Here is a 15414-nt window from a genome sequence, read left to right on the forward strand (position 1 = left end):
TGGTCTCTGGAAACCAATGTGACACCATGAGATCTTGATCCCTTCAGCCACAAGATCATGCACATTACGTAGTAATGTTTGTAAACAATATAGATTGTGAATGGAGCGGCAAGGCTCATGCTCTATTGCCAATCACTTTATATTCCTACTAATCATTTACCTGTGGGAAAAGGTGGGCTGGGAACCTCATGATGTTGATCAACAGAGGTCTGCGAGGGCTCACAGTCTACAGGGGATGGGTGAGGGTACAATAGGTGAGGACAGAGCTGGGTGCGCAGTGGTGTACTGGACTGAGGGCTATTCTAGGTTGTAAGCTTATCGGAAGAGGTGGGTCTTTAGGTTCCTTTTGAAGCTTTCCACGGTAGGCGAGAGTCTGATATGTTGGGGTAGAAAATTTCCAGAGTATGGGGGAGGCACGGGAGAAATCTTGTATGTGATTGTTGGAAGATGAGATAAGAGGAGTAGAGAAGGAGGTCTTGTGAGGATCTGAGGACTAGGTCACACATGTATGGAGCAGACAGGTTGTAAGTGGCTTTGTATGTCATGGTTAGTGTTTTGAACTGGAATCTTTGGGCAATGGAAAGCCAGTGAAAAGACTGGCAGATTGGAGAGGCTGCGGAATAGCGAGGGGAGAGGTGGATTAATCGGGCCGCAGAGTTTAGAATAGATTGGAGGGGTGCAAGAGTGTTGGAAGGGCGGCCAGGGAGCAGGAGGTTGCAGTAGTCGAGGCGGGAGATGATGAGAGCATGTACTAATGTTTTTTCTGATTCTTGGTTAAGGATTAATGCACAAATCCGGGAGATATTTTTGAGTTGTGATAGTCATCATTGCACACCTGGACAGACACAATGCACACATATTGTACACCTGCAAACACCCCACTCACAAACACACACGCACTCCAGTGACGCTCATTGTATAGACTATCATATGCCTATACTCAAGGTTCTGCAAAAAATATACATACTTATAAATTGCAATCAAGAGGACTGCCATGAATATGGAGGGGCATCTATAAAGGGAAGACAAGGCAGGATTATATGGAATAAGGTTTGGGGTTTCTTGAATCAATGTCATCCCCATATGTCAGAAGTTAAATGGAGAGTGCCTACTTTCGCCTACACCTTGAACTATTCCTTCAAACATCATTTACTTTGATAACTGCTACCATATATAAATGTGCTCTTTTAGTCACGTCAGAAATGATAACCAATGTGATCATATGGCTTTACGACTGCCACCACTATATATCACCCAGGGCATTATGCGAATACTGCCAGGATTGCAAGCCCAAAACCAACTAGGAGGTGTGTGAAGCCAAAATTCATGTGTACGGCCATCACAAACCTGAACGATGCACTTACCAGTGTGAGAATTTAAGTGCATTTCTAGAGCTCTTGCATTAGAAAAACTTTTTGTGCACTGAGGGAATGGACAGACACAGGACATCTGCTGGGAACTGTCTTCATTATCCTCAGGTAGCTGAGACGGTTCCCTCTGGCGACCACTACAGTAATACATAAGGTGAGCTTGCAGGTTGCGTTCACTTCTGTACCAAATACCACAGGATTTGCAGGGGAAGATGTCTTCTGTGAGTAAACAACAAATTGGGAAAACTTATTAAAATATGCAATTTTTTGCAAAGGCATTACCCCTTCCCTTCATATACTTTGCCAATTGTTCAAAAATGTGTACATTTGTTAAAAAACTGAAAAGACAAAAGAAAGGGAGAGGGGCGCAAATGGTTTCTTATCTGGCGGTACCAGCAAGAAATTATTATGGTGCACTAACCTGACTCGATTGTGTAAAGACACAACTGCTTTGAACACGAAGTGTTGAAAGCTGCTGCAGAACCCACAGAAAAAGCAATAGAGGAGGTGGAAGAAAAGGGTTAATCCGTGCTGCCAAAAGAAGATCACTGAAGATTGATGGAGGTTAAAACATCGGATTCTATTGTTCTACGCGTTTTGGAGTTGTATGACTCCTTCTTCAGGATGAAAATGTACATTATTGATTTTTGCTCTTGAAGAAGGAGTCATACGACTCTGAAATGCATAGAACAATAAAATCAGATGTTTTAACCCCCATCGATCTTCAGGGATCTTCTTCTGACAGCGTAGATTTATAAATCTTAATGAAGTAGGTGAAAGGAAAGGGTTAATCCGTGCTGCCAGAAGAAGATCACTGAATATCGATTGGGATTAAAACATCTGATTTTATTGTTCTACGTGTTTCAGAGTCGTATGACTCCTTCTTCAGGATAAAAATGTATATTATTGATTTTTACTCCTGAAGAAGGAGTCATACGACTCTGAAACACGTAGAACAATTAAATTAGGTGTTTTAACCCCCATCAATCTTCAGTGATCTTCTTCTAGTAGCGCGGATTTACAAATTTTAATGGAGTAGGAGGAAGGAAAGGGTTATTCTGTGCTGCCAGAAGAAGATTACTGAAAATCGATGGGGATTAAAACATCTGATTTTATTGTTGTACGCGTTTCGGAGTCGTATGACTCCTTCTTCAGGAACAAAATGTACATTATTAATTTTTTTTGTACTGAAGAAGGAGTCATACGACTCTGAAACGAGTAGAACAATAAAATCAGATGTTTAATCCCCATCAATCTACAGTGATCTTCTTCTGGTAGCGTGGATTAACCCTTTTCTTCCACCTACTTCATTAAAAATTTTAAATTTCCAGGGTACTATTATATTTTCCAAAACCAGTTTATCCACCCCTTAAATACACAACACCACAATTAAATGCTGCTGTCCCTGCCTTGCTGAGAACATTACAATTCTTATTCATTTTATAATTGCTTACAAAAAGTACAAAACTGGCATCAGTCACCATTAAGTCAAGAGCACTTGTCGTGTGGCCACATTTTCTTTCTTTGTCATTTGATTTCTCCTCTAAGAGTTTGTGCGCAGCTTTCTATTCTGTCAATTATTTTGCAAACGGCTCAAAATGCAGATATATAAAGAGCGGGTCTGGTCGTAAATGACACAGCTCATATTTTTGGTTTCTCACAATTCGAAACATTTTATAATTAGAATAGTTTTGCTCGTTAGAACTCTTCCTTTCCAAAGAGGTCGTTGGCATTAAAAATCGACTTCCATCCCATTAATATAGTTACAAATACTACTTCGTCTGTTCAAAAATATTTCAAAAATTTGAAAGATCCAGTAGAGTACATGACACTTACTGTTGACAATGGCCGTAGGCAAGATAGACGCCATCGCCGCTTGTTGAGGAAGCAGTTGTATCGAGTCCAACAAGCGAGCTGGATACATTCCCTCAGTAAGAGTCATTTGAGTGGCAGCTTGTAGCCTTGAGTCAAAATCCACAACAAAGGCAATTAACTCCTCGCCCTCAGCAATAGACTTGGTAGTTGTACACCACAGTTGTCCTCCTGTAAGCACAAATGAAAGAGTTTACCGTTGAAAGCAAAATAAGTCTAAATGTCAAGCAGGAATTAGAGAAAAATTGCTGTAAATCTCAGGGTTGTACAGATTTCTAAATTACTATGTTAACCCAAGAGACCATTAACCAAAAGTATAAACGGCTTTCTGAAAAGGTTTCCTAGATTTCAACAAGGGTTATATAACTTACGGTACTCCGGCAGGTGATACATTACATCTCCCTGATGCTTCATCAGCCATGAATACAGGGAATTGTAATCTGTCAACAGGTTAAAGGTGGGACACCTGACTTTAATATACAGAATTAGTGTGCCCGAGCTTTCCTGATACTAGACGTGTTCTTTTAGATTTGTTTCCTATAATAGCTTTTTACCTACTGGTAAGCAACTGTTTATGTTTATGTTCCCCATTACAGTAGCTATGTATACTGTTCCTGATGATAAAAAAGTAAAATTAAGGTAGAAAAAACAACAAAACTGCGGGGCAATTCCATTAATACTATAAAGCTGCATAAGTCATCAGTAGAGATGAGCGAACTCGTGGAAGTAAGGTTTGGCGGGTGCAGCCGGACGTTTGAAACATTTTGGTTTGGGGCCCAGACTTGACCGGAACCCCAATGGAGGTCACTAATTAAGAATTTTGGATGCAGCCAGCCATAAACAGACCCCACCCGGGGGCAGATGGGTGGGGTTTTTCCATTTTGTTTTTGTCTGGTACACACTGCATCTGATCATGTTGTTGTTACCCCCAGTGGGAGCCGATCAAACACTGCAAGTGGCTCACACTGGGCTGAGTACCGGGCATACCTGAGCACAGCGATGCTCTCATGAGTGGTCTTCATACGTAAGGCACCCAAACTCTGTTTAATTTGTAAAGTCTGTGTTCAGTATGAACACCGAATCTTGGGTTCACTCATCTCTAGTCATCAGTAAATTGGACTCGCTGAAACTTATCAATATTAGCATTCTTGTGTGTATACATGAAAAATAATGTTTAGCCATTATATGTAAACCTATAGGAAGAGAAGAGAGTCCAAAAAATGACCTCAATGAAAAATATATAATTTTATTAATGAATCAATAATAAAACACCAAAAGCATGTATAATGAGACAACAAGTGCTGGTGAGGATACAAAAAAAGGGGGAAAAAACACCCAAATGCTGGCAAAGAACGAAGTACGAAAAATAGATATGTGGGAATAAAGTGCCTATGCAGGTTAGCAGCAATGTTTACAGTAATTGGGGGGTATCTGGTCCACAAAAGTGCTCATGTACATTAGCAGCAAAAATGAAGCAGCACGTATATAGGGCTACCGAAAACCACCCCTCATAAAGTGCACATGCAAGGTAAACAACCGCTCACAATAAAATGACTCATACCCATACTACCGCTTAGTCAGCGGGGGGGTGTATCTCCAAGGAGCCCAACGCACTATTCGTGTGGGCTTCTTCACTTTATGAGGGATGGTTTTCGGTAGCCCTATATACGTGCTGCTTCATTTTTGCTGCTAATGCACATGAGCACTTTTTTGTGGACTAGATACCCCCAATTACTGTAAACATTGCTGCTAACCTGCTGAGGGCAGATCAAAGTACTTTAATTCGCAGGCGCGAGGAAAGATTAAAGACCAGCCCTGCATGCGCACTACAATACTTTGATCTGCCCAGAGCAGGGTAGAGAGAAGTGCGCCTGCGCAAGACCTCAATGCCGGCTAGTGTGCATGACATAGGACACGTCATGCACACGGACCTCAAAAGAAGGAGGATGGCGATTGGTGCAGAGTGGAGGCGTCATACCGGAGAGAGGAGGCACCGAACCGAAGAGCAGTGACACCCATTGGACCGGACTGTCCCCTAGTTGAGTATTATAAAAGTGTTTTTTACATTATACAGCACAGCCTGGGCTCTTATATACAGTATTCTAGAATGCTGTATATAGGGGCTCGCTGGTGATGGCTTCAGCTTCTAGTCACCAAATCTGGTGACAGGTTCCCTTTAATTATGACGTCTAAACAAATCTGATCTCTCCCAAGTTCTAACGATGTTTTATTCACGTCCCCAAACGTCGATTTATTTACAGATTAATATTCCAATTTATTTTCAAAGAAGATTCAATGTTTAAAAGTCGAAGCAACTTTAAGTACTAAAACTCCAAATTATGCTGCTTCTTCTTTCCTTCTTTTTTTTTTATCTCATCCCTTAACTGCAAATGATGGCATTCTCGCGGGACCGCGCATTAAAAACTAGATTACGTCTAATGTATTAATGAGTTGAAGGAAGAAACTAATTTGTTTAACTTGTTTAGACACAAAACAAATCACTTAAATGGTGTTATCTGTAATACCAGACATAGGTATAAATCCATATCTGCTTTGGCTGGAATAATATCCCAAATTGTAGCGTTTCCATGTCTTGTGTATGTTCCATAGTAGACGCTGTATTCACTATGCAAGGGAAAAGAGTATCCATTTTGATAAGTAATATTGCAGTGTTTATCATAGGAGATAACCGCCTTTTAAACTTCACTTCATTTTTCTCCTCAAAGAGATTACAGTTTTAAAACAACTTATTACAGGAATCTGCTAGCAGAGATAAGGCCAGATGATACGCTGGAGCTAAATTGCAAAAAAATTTGGACACTCTTTAGCGGGAAATACTAAACAATTAATTTACTGTGTCTGATTGATTTCGAAGATGAGAAAGGAAATATTGGAGAAAACAGAATTTTTATTCAAGTGTTTAAGATGTGAATTTATTCTACACCCTAAAATGCAAAAAGTAATAAATCATCCATTATCACAACGAGAAAAACTGAAATTATACTTATTGTAATATTACTTTATTCCTATTTTATTATAATTTATTATTGTTAGTTGTACTGATAATACCAATATGTTATTTTATTTATTTCTGCCACGTATTTACACCTGGTGTCAATCTATTCAGCATCATCATATACATCAGTCCCTATCACCAAAGGGACTACTACAAATCATTATCATCATTGTATTTAACCCATTCTTATATGCCCATTGTCTTTTCACATCAGACAGTGAGGGTCCCAAATCTGCAGTGACATCTTTGTAACATGCCTGAATTTTGCAAACTACGTTGCCCCATGCACAATGGAAGTTGGTGGAATGATGGTTTGGCCGGCAGCCATCTTAACCAACTCTCCCATACACTGGAGCACTCACACTGCCAAGTGCTCGTGTACTCTAAGAGAGGTGCTGCTAGACTTCACTTGACTCATCTTGCAAAAAAAAAAGATTGTCAGTACCAAATTGGACATTTTGTATTTCCCCCAACTGTTGTGGAAAAGGGAAGAGTCAGTGGCACCCATATACATTCACAAATTAAAGGGAACCGGTCACCACATTTTTTTCATATAATCTGAGACCACCACCAGTATGCCCTTATATACAGCATTCTAGAACACTGTATAGAAGAGCCCAGGCCGCACTGTATAACACAAAAGAAGACCTTTTATTATACTCACTTAAGGGGCAGTCCAGTGGAATGGCGCTGCTGATCCACTATGTATAACACAAAAAAGACCTTTTATTATACTCACTTAAGGGGAAGTCCAGTGGAATGGCATTGCTGATCTTGATCACGAGCCTCCTCTCTTCCTTCCATCGCCGTCCTTATCTATTTTGTGTATATGACGCATCCTACATCAACTACACAGTGTTCTCCATTGTCCTCCTGTGCATGCATATTTTGATCTGCCCTGCTATGAGCAGAGCAAAGTACTGTAATGCGCAGGAGCAGGATAATATCAAAAAATGCCGGGCATGCGCACTACAATGCAGGGGAGAGAGAAATGTGCATACATAGGAGCACAATGGAGGCCTGAGTGAATGATGTAGGATGCATCATCCACACGAATCAGAGAAGGAGGATGGTGATCACAAGAAGAAAGAAGGGGCCGGATCAGTATCAACGACGCTCATGGACTGGACTGCCCTGCAGGTGAATATAAAAAAAGATGTTTTTTATGTTATACAGAGTGGCCTGGGCTCTTATATACAGTGTTCTAGAATGTTGTATATAAGAGCTCACTGGTGGTGGCTGCAGCTTATAAGGAACAAATCTGGTGACAGGTTCCCTTTAAGCCAAATTTATTCTACAGTAGAGCATTTGGGGTCTTTAACAGATCCAGATCAGCTCTTCTAGTAAATTCCATCACTATAGGTAGATGTTTTTCTATATTTGGGATGTCTATGGACGTCCCTAGTTTGGCTTCATACAAATGTCCTTTTTTTATTTATGACTTCTCTCTGTGTTATTTTACAGATAGAGCTTGGAACCATTCACCATTCTTTTTACTACACAACGTATTGAAAAACAGCACAAAAAATTTCCAAGTGTGATGAAATGATGAAAAAAAAATGCAATTCTGCCATATTTTATTTTAGTCCCTTGAAGGACTTGAACCTGCAATTGCTTGTACTGTATACTATAATTCTACAGTATTGCAATATATAGTGAAAATCTTTGTTAGCTGTGGAGCGCAGTCAACAGCTGAGTATCATATGAGGACGATAACAGCAATGGGGGTTTTCAGCAGACCCCCGACTGTCATAGTAACCCATCACTTCCTCGCAATCCCATCCCAGGTGGCCAATGGTTGCCGGTGCAGGGGGGCACCGATGCAAGATTCAGTTAATTGTCACTGTGAGAGATTGATAGCTGCAATTAGATGGTTGATGACAGTAGCCAAATCTGGCACTGGCCGCGGCTGTTAGAGACTGATGCTGGCTCTTTAATATAACCGGTATCTGCCTGGTATCCTGAGCCCCTGCCACACCTGAAGACCCCTTCCATGGATGTGAATAACATGTCCATTTGGGGAAGGGGTAATTAATACAACTCTGGGGTTTCGCCCCTATAAAGGATCCATGTTTGCATTGTATGAACCTTGACTTGCTGGTATTTAGTTTTTAAGACATTAAACTAAAAACGACACCCAATATGGCTGCATTCCGTGTTGTCACTTACTAAAAAATGGCCGTCATACAAATGGGAAATATCCAGTATATCTGCAAGTAGGCAAAATCTAACGGCCGTAACTTTTCTCTGATTCTAACTTCTGATTTAACAAAATATGGCCAATTTTTTTTAAGTTTTCATTAATTTAAACTTTTAGATCCACATTTTGATTTTTAGGCTTTTTTAGATGATTTGCTGGACATTTTGGAATTACGCTCATAATTACTGTCAAAACGTCACTGAGGAATACAGTACATTTTACTAAAGGAGTGAAATCATGGTCCGGATTTGATTACACATTGGAAATATTTTTTAATAGAATATATGGTCTTAACTATCTCACTCCTTTCTCTTGCCAAAAAAATAATAATTTGTACTTTTCATTATTATTATTTTTTTTTAAAAAAATCATCTTCTGTGCAATGTCACAGAGCCCTTTTCTGATAAACTCTAATTAAGATTAAGACAAGGCTTTTGGAAAGAATCCCATCATTAGCAAGTATGATAAACACAAAAATACTCCCAGCCTGTCATCTACAGGCAATCCGGGAGTCTTAACATGGCTATCTGTTGCTAGGAAACAGGCCTGACGAAGCTTCAATTATCTTACATTATGCGGACATACCTTAAGAAAGTAGAGTTTCTGTATACAAGCTTATACACGACAATAACATATACAGCTTTATTATAATGTCACAGTCACAACAAGACATTGGCGCTCAGATAAGGACATTATGCACAATGTACACACCGTTCTTCAAAAGCAAGAGTTGATAACTTGAGACGTCTACTCTACATCTTAAAAGAATAACCATAAAGGGGTATTCCCATCTCCAAGATCCTATCCCAATATGTAGTAGGTGTAATAGTAATAGCAAATACCTTCAATTAGAAATGTAGTATAGGTCTTCTGATTCACTATGAGGCTTACCTCATGTGCAGGGCATTGCAGGACCTTAGGTATCCATGGTTATTATCATATATACATAGGGACAGTTAGTTTCTAATGGTCATAACTAGAGATGAGCGAACCCATGGAAGTTTGGTTCAGCGGTTGCAGCCAAACAGACCCTCTACGGGTTCGGACTTGACCCAAACCCCAATGGAAGTCACCAGTTGGGCAGTTCAGGTCTTCGCCCACATGCAGCCATAAACAGATCACACCTGGGGGTGGGTAGGCGAGGTTTTTCCATTACTTTATTTTATTTTGTGGACACTACATCCGATCACATTTTTGTTATCCCAGTGCAAGCCACTCAAACATTTCAAGCGGCTCTCCCTGACCTGAGCACCGAGCGTACCCAAGCACAGCTATGCTCATGCGAGCGGTCAGCATACGTAAAGAACCCAAACTCTATTTTCATTATAAAGTCAGTGTTTGGCCCAAAAACTGAACACCAAACATTGGGTTCACTCATCTCTAGTCAGAACCATGGATATCTAAGATCCTGAAATGCCCTGAAGATGAGGTAAGCCACATAGTGAGACAGAAGATCTATACTACATTTCTAATTGGAGGAATTTGCTAATACAGTGGAATCTTGCTTAACGAGTAACCCAGTTAGCGAGTATTTTGCCTAACGAGCAAGGCTTTCTGTAAATTTGTAACTCGGTTTACGAGAAAGCCTTGCTGTACGAGCAAAATACTCACCGCACACACTTCCGGTTCCGTATATCCACCACGTCCAAACCCGCTCTTGCAGTCCACACAAACACACACAAGCACATACAAACACACACAAACAAACATGCACGCACGCACACACACATATTATGCTCACCTTACCTTCCGTTCCCTCGCCGGCTTCCTGGAACTTGCATGTATCGGGTAACCAAGGCAACCAATGCCGGACCTTCAGCTCCCAGCGCACTGACGTCAACGGCAGGAGCTGCCTTTGAGTAGCGTCTGACAGGGGAAGGTCCTCCCTCCACAGGATGTGTATCCGGGAACCATCGCGTCGAGGGAGGAACTTCCCCTGTCAGGCGCTACTCAAAGGCAGCGCGCTGGCCAATCAGTGGCAAGCCGCTCTTGCCTTTGACGTCAGCGAGCTGAGTGTGGAAGGTCCAGCATCGGTCGCCTTGGTTACCCGATACACGTCTTCTACGGGCGAACTGCAAGTTCCAGGAGACGGGTGAGGGAACGGAAGGTAAGGTGAGCATAATCTGTGTTTGTGCGTGTTTGTATGTGCTTGTTTGTGTGTGGAATGGCAAAATAGGGGACCAGGATGGGACATTTAACAAGTTGTGGAAGGAATTGTCTGCATTGCAATGATTTCCTATGGGAAATCTTGTTTTGCTGAATGAGTAACTTGGTTAACAAGCACACTCCCAGAACGGATTGTTCTCGTTAACCAAGGTTCCACTGTATTATTATTATTATTATTATTATTATTATACCTACTACATATTGGGATAGGATCTTGGAGATGGGAATACTCCTTTACTTCTTATTTCATAAATCAATAATAAACAAGACAATAAGTGACTTAGTAACATACTGTATCTTATACCAGAGAAATCCACATTTTTCATCCCCAGAACTAATCTCTCATTCTCAAAACTCTCAATTCACAGGTAGAATCTGTCTTTAGATTTTCCCATTACTGAGATAAGAGATGACAGTTGGTGCTTATAAAGTTATATGGAGAACTGTAACTGTCATTTCTAGAGAACTTGCAGTTGAATATTTGTCTCTGCCTCTAGCTCCTCTCACTTCCTCTCTCCATAGAATTTTACATGAACAATGAGACCGGCACTCAAAAACTTGAAATAATAATTATTAGGATTTAATCCATGAAAGCACGGTACAAACAAAAATAATGCATTTTGGCTACACTTTAGCCTTTATCAATATGCCATCCCTCGACCGTGCACCTGCATTTTTGAGTGCCGTCTGGACACTACGGGGCACTTTGCACACTACGACATCGCAGCTGCGATGTCGGTGGGGTGAAATCGAAAGTGACGCACATCCGGCGTCGCAGTCGATATCGTAGTGTGTAAATTCTTTTTGATACGATTAACGAGCGCAAAAGCGTCGTTATTGTATCGGTGTAGGGTCCGGCATTTCCATGAATTGGGAAATACAGATGTTACGATGTTGTTCCTCGTTCCTGCGGCAGCACACATCGCTGTGTATAAAGCCGCAGGAGCGAGGAACATCTCCTACCTGCGTCCTGCGGCTCACGCCGGCTATGCGGAAGAAAGGAGGTGGCCCGCTCATCTCCGCCCCTTCGCATCTATTGGCCACCTGCCGTGTGACGTCGCTATGACGCCGCACGACCCGCCCCCTTAATAAGGAGGCGGTTTGCCGGCCAGAGCGACGTCGCAGGGCAGGTGAGTGCATGTGAAGGTTCCGTAGCGATAATGTTCGCAGCTGCAACGGGAGCGGGGACTATCGCGCACGGCATCGTAGCATCGGCTTGCGATGTCGTAGTGTGCAAAGTGCCCCTCCTCCTACATAGAATTTTAAAAGTACAAACTGTCTTCTCCGATCTCTGAAATGGTAAAATACGGTATGTCTTCACAGAATACAAATTTTTCCCATGAATTGAGAATTGAGTTATTTATTTTCATGTGCACTGTTGATTTATAAAATAAAAATGTAATAGAACTCTCAGTATATCACTTTACTTGACCACTTCCACGTACGGCCAATTTTTGTTTTTGTTTTTTTTCCTCCTTATTCCAAGTATCACAACTTTTCTTTATTTAATTTTATTCGATATATTCGTCTGAAGACTTGTTTATTCGCTGAACAAGTTGCAGTTTTGAATTACACTGTTCATTTTACCATACAATGTGCTGAAAAACATGGAAATGAGTTCTCAGTGGGATGAAGTGGGGAAAAGATGCAATTCCGACCATGTTTTTAGCGTTCTATTTTTACAGCGTTCATTAAAAATGTCCTGGTAAAATGATTACCCAGAACAGTTTGGTTAAGGTGATACCAAACTTGTAAAATTTATTTTTTTGTTTGCTTGTTTTTTTTTTTCTAATACTAGTGGTTACAAAATATTCAGAGTTTTGTAACAACTAAAAATCTGGTTTGTGTCCCATTTTCTGAACCTTGTAACTTTTTGATTTTCCACTTGCCGTTTTTGTTTTTTTTTGCATTATGAGCACACGTTATTCTGGGTACCAATATATATAGTATGACAGTGTTTTTTACCAGCTATTCTGGTGTTAGTAATTTTTCTCTTTATGATGTTCATTTTATATATACATATATATATATATATATATAGATATATAGTGGACAGGGACCCTAAGGACCAGCAGTAGGTTTGGTCAGGGGTCACCATCTCCCCCTTCCCTAGACGCATGGGTCCCCTTCCCTTACGCTTGGTACTTCCCCGTGCTTAGCATGACAAGGAGCCAGGGATGCTGACAGGTAGCATGTGGGTCACAGTACTCCCATCTCAATACCATGGCATACTGACCTGGCGGCCATGCAGGGGTGTAACCACTGCGGTTGCAGAGGTCGCGACTGTGACTGGGCCTGGCATGTTAGGCGCCCGGCCTACAGAGAAGCAGCCGACTCTACTCAGTGAGATAGAAGCTACTCTGTTCCTGTACTAGTTTTAATACAAGTGACTGGGCAGTGCTCAGCTTCACCCCCTTCAGCCTCTTCTTGCCTGTGACCTTGGTCTCACTGGCCCTGCCACGTCACCGCCATCTACATTGTGTGGAGTGGGGTACTGCTGCCATCGTGAGCTACCGGGAACCTAATGGTCAGTGCAGCCCCTTCTTCTTGTCTCTAGAACTAGTCGGGACTGAGAGCAGAGGGAGAGGGAGGAGGACATGGCAGCTGTATCAGGAGAACCTGTGACAGAGGCAGCTCAGCTCCCAGTCCCGCTCTGTGCTGAATCTCCATTTCCTGCAGACCAGAGACTTCACTGGTCATGGCTGCTGCCCTGTGATGGGGCAGGGATGAGAACACCCTGCTGCTCCTAGAGACTGACTTTAGCATAGGTAAGTACATGTAATAGTGTGCATGCAGTATATGGTGTATGTAAGTATATGTATGTGGCTCCTATATAGTGTATGTCAGTGTGTATGTGGCTAGGATAGTGTATATCAGTGTGTATGTGGCTAGTATATAGTGTATATCTGTGTATGTGGCTAGAATAGTGTATATTAGTGTCTATGTGGCTAGAATATAGTGTATACCAGTGTGTATGTGGCTAGTATATAGTGTATATCAGTGTATATGTGGCTAGCATTTAGTGTATATAAGTGTGTATGTGGCTAGCATATAGTGTATATCAGTGTAACTGTGGCTAGCAAATAGTGTATATCAGTGTGTATGTGGCTAGTATTTAGTGTATATCAGTGTGTATGTGGCTAGTATATAGTGTATATCAGTGTGTGTGTGGCTATTATATAATGTATGTGGCTAGTATATAGTGTATATCAGTGTGTATGTGGGTAGTATATAGTGTGTATGTAGGTGATATATAGTGTGTATGAGTGTGCTTGTGGGTAGTATATAGTGTATATCAGTGTGTATGTGGGTAGTATATAGTGGGTATGTAGGTGGTATATAGTGTGTATGAGTGTGCTTGTGGGTAGTATATAGTGTGTATGTGGTTAGTATATAGTGTATAGAAGTTGGCTTACAATGTATATAATAGTTTGTATTGTATATAGGTTTGTATATGGTATACAGTAAATGTAATATTGTGCACAGTATACTATGCCTGTAATAGTGTACGTACAGTATACAGCTTGTGTTTCTCTGTAGGGGTATATAAGTGCATGTGGTAAAACTGTACTTAAACATGGTAGAGCAGATCAAATGAGAGGCAGTGAGAGGAAATGTGTTCTTTATAGAGGGAAGGTCTTGACATAGAGGTGGTCTCCTGGAGAGGTTTCACTGTCTATATCCTACATACATCTAACATAACAATTCTGCCAAAAAACAAGATTTTACAGCTATTTCTGGCTTTAGAACACACAATCAACTAACACGATTCTATGAGATATAGCATTTACGTCAAGAATTAAGAATGGAAGATATAAAAGACAAAACAGAATTCAGACGGAGACAAATTAAAATGTGAACTTTTGACCCATTGGGCTGAAAACCCGAGAAATGTTCCTTCTTTCCGCAGGTCGGTTTTACTGGTCTTTGAATCTCTGCAATTTGCAGAAAATCGGGCAAAGTAGCAACTAGCAGAGGATAAAATTAAACTGATGCAAATATAACTAATGGTTCCATCTCTTACCATTCTGAGACAGTCATTATCTCTCAGCAGGAAAGCATGTTACTGCAATACAACACCCCGGCTCTGTGCAGTACACATGTTTTAATTAGGCTTAACTGACTGAAGTTTTCCCAGATATGGCCATGTTTCCATTTGTTCTGCATCACTCGTTAACACACTCGCCTTTTTCTTTCCTTTTTTACGATTATATATTTTTCTGAAACTTATTTTATAGTGACTTAGTTGCAAGATGCTTTCTACATTGCAAAAAAAAAAAAATATTTACCAAATTCTGATGCAAAGCTCCAAATCCTCTGCATAGGCATTAATTTGGAAGCTTCTTACACACTGTTTATGTATTACACTAATTAATATCACAGTATGCAGAAGGCTCCTCAGCTCCATCTAGTGGTGGTCACAGGCAATCAGTGCTCTCTCTTCTAAATTTATAGATGAGATTGGAAAAAAAAAATCCCTCTTTCTGAAGAGGAAATTAGATAACTGTGGAAAAAGAAGCGCAATAGGCTCTTACCCCAATAGGGAAGGGGTTAAATAATATATGGTTGAACTCACCTATAGAAATTGTGACAGTCACAACTCCTATAAAAGCATGTAAACTCCAGGTCAAGGCTGCAGTCCCCGAATTGGCTGATAGCAGAGAGTAATAGAGATGGGTTTTCAACACCGTGCCACTGACCAAAGACGGTTGAAATATAAGATTAATGTTGCTTTATTTTCATGCTCAGGTCAACGCGTTTCAAGAGACTCAGCTCCCTTCATCAGAACA

General features: G+C 40.9%; 1 protein-coding gene across 1 annotated transcript in view; it reads right to left on the reverse strand.

The window, feature by feature from the left end:
• ZFPM2 (zinc finger protein, FOG family member 2) overlaps positions 1–15414 on the reverse strand; it is a 644283-nt gene that overhangs the window by 10513 nt on the left and 618356 nt on the right. The window contains exons 6-7 of the mRNA XM_075352963.1: positions 3207–3413; positions 1365–1589 (exon numbers count right to left, since the gene is read on the reverse strand). Coding sequence (XP_075209078.1) covers positions 1365–1589; positions 3207–3413 — 432 coding nt within the window. The remainder of the gene's footprint in view (positions 1–1364; positions 1590–3206; positions 3414–15414) is intronic.

Source organism: Anomaloglossus baeobatrachus, chromosome 6, assembly GCF_048569485.1.
Source record: "Anomaloglossus baeobatrachus isolate aAnoBae1 chromosome 6, aAnoBae1.hap1, whole genome shotgun sequence".
NCBI classification, from domain to species: Eukaryota; Metazoa; Chordata; class Amphibia; order Anura; family Aromobatidae; genus Anomaloglossus; species Anomaloglossus baeobatrachus.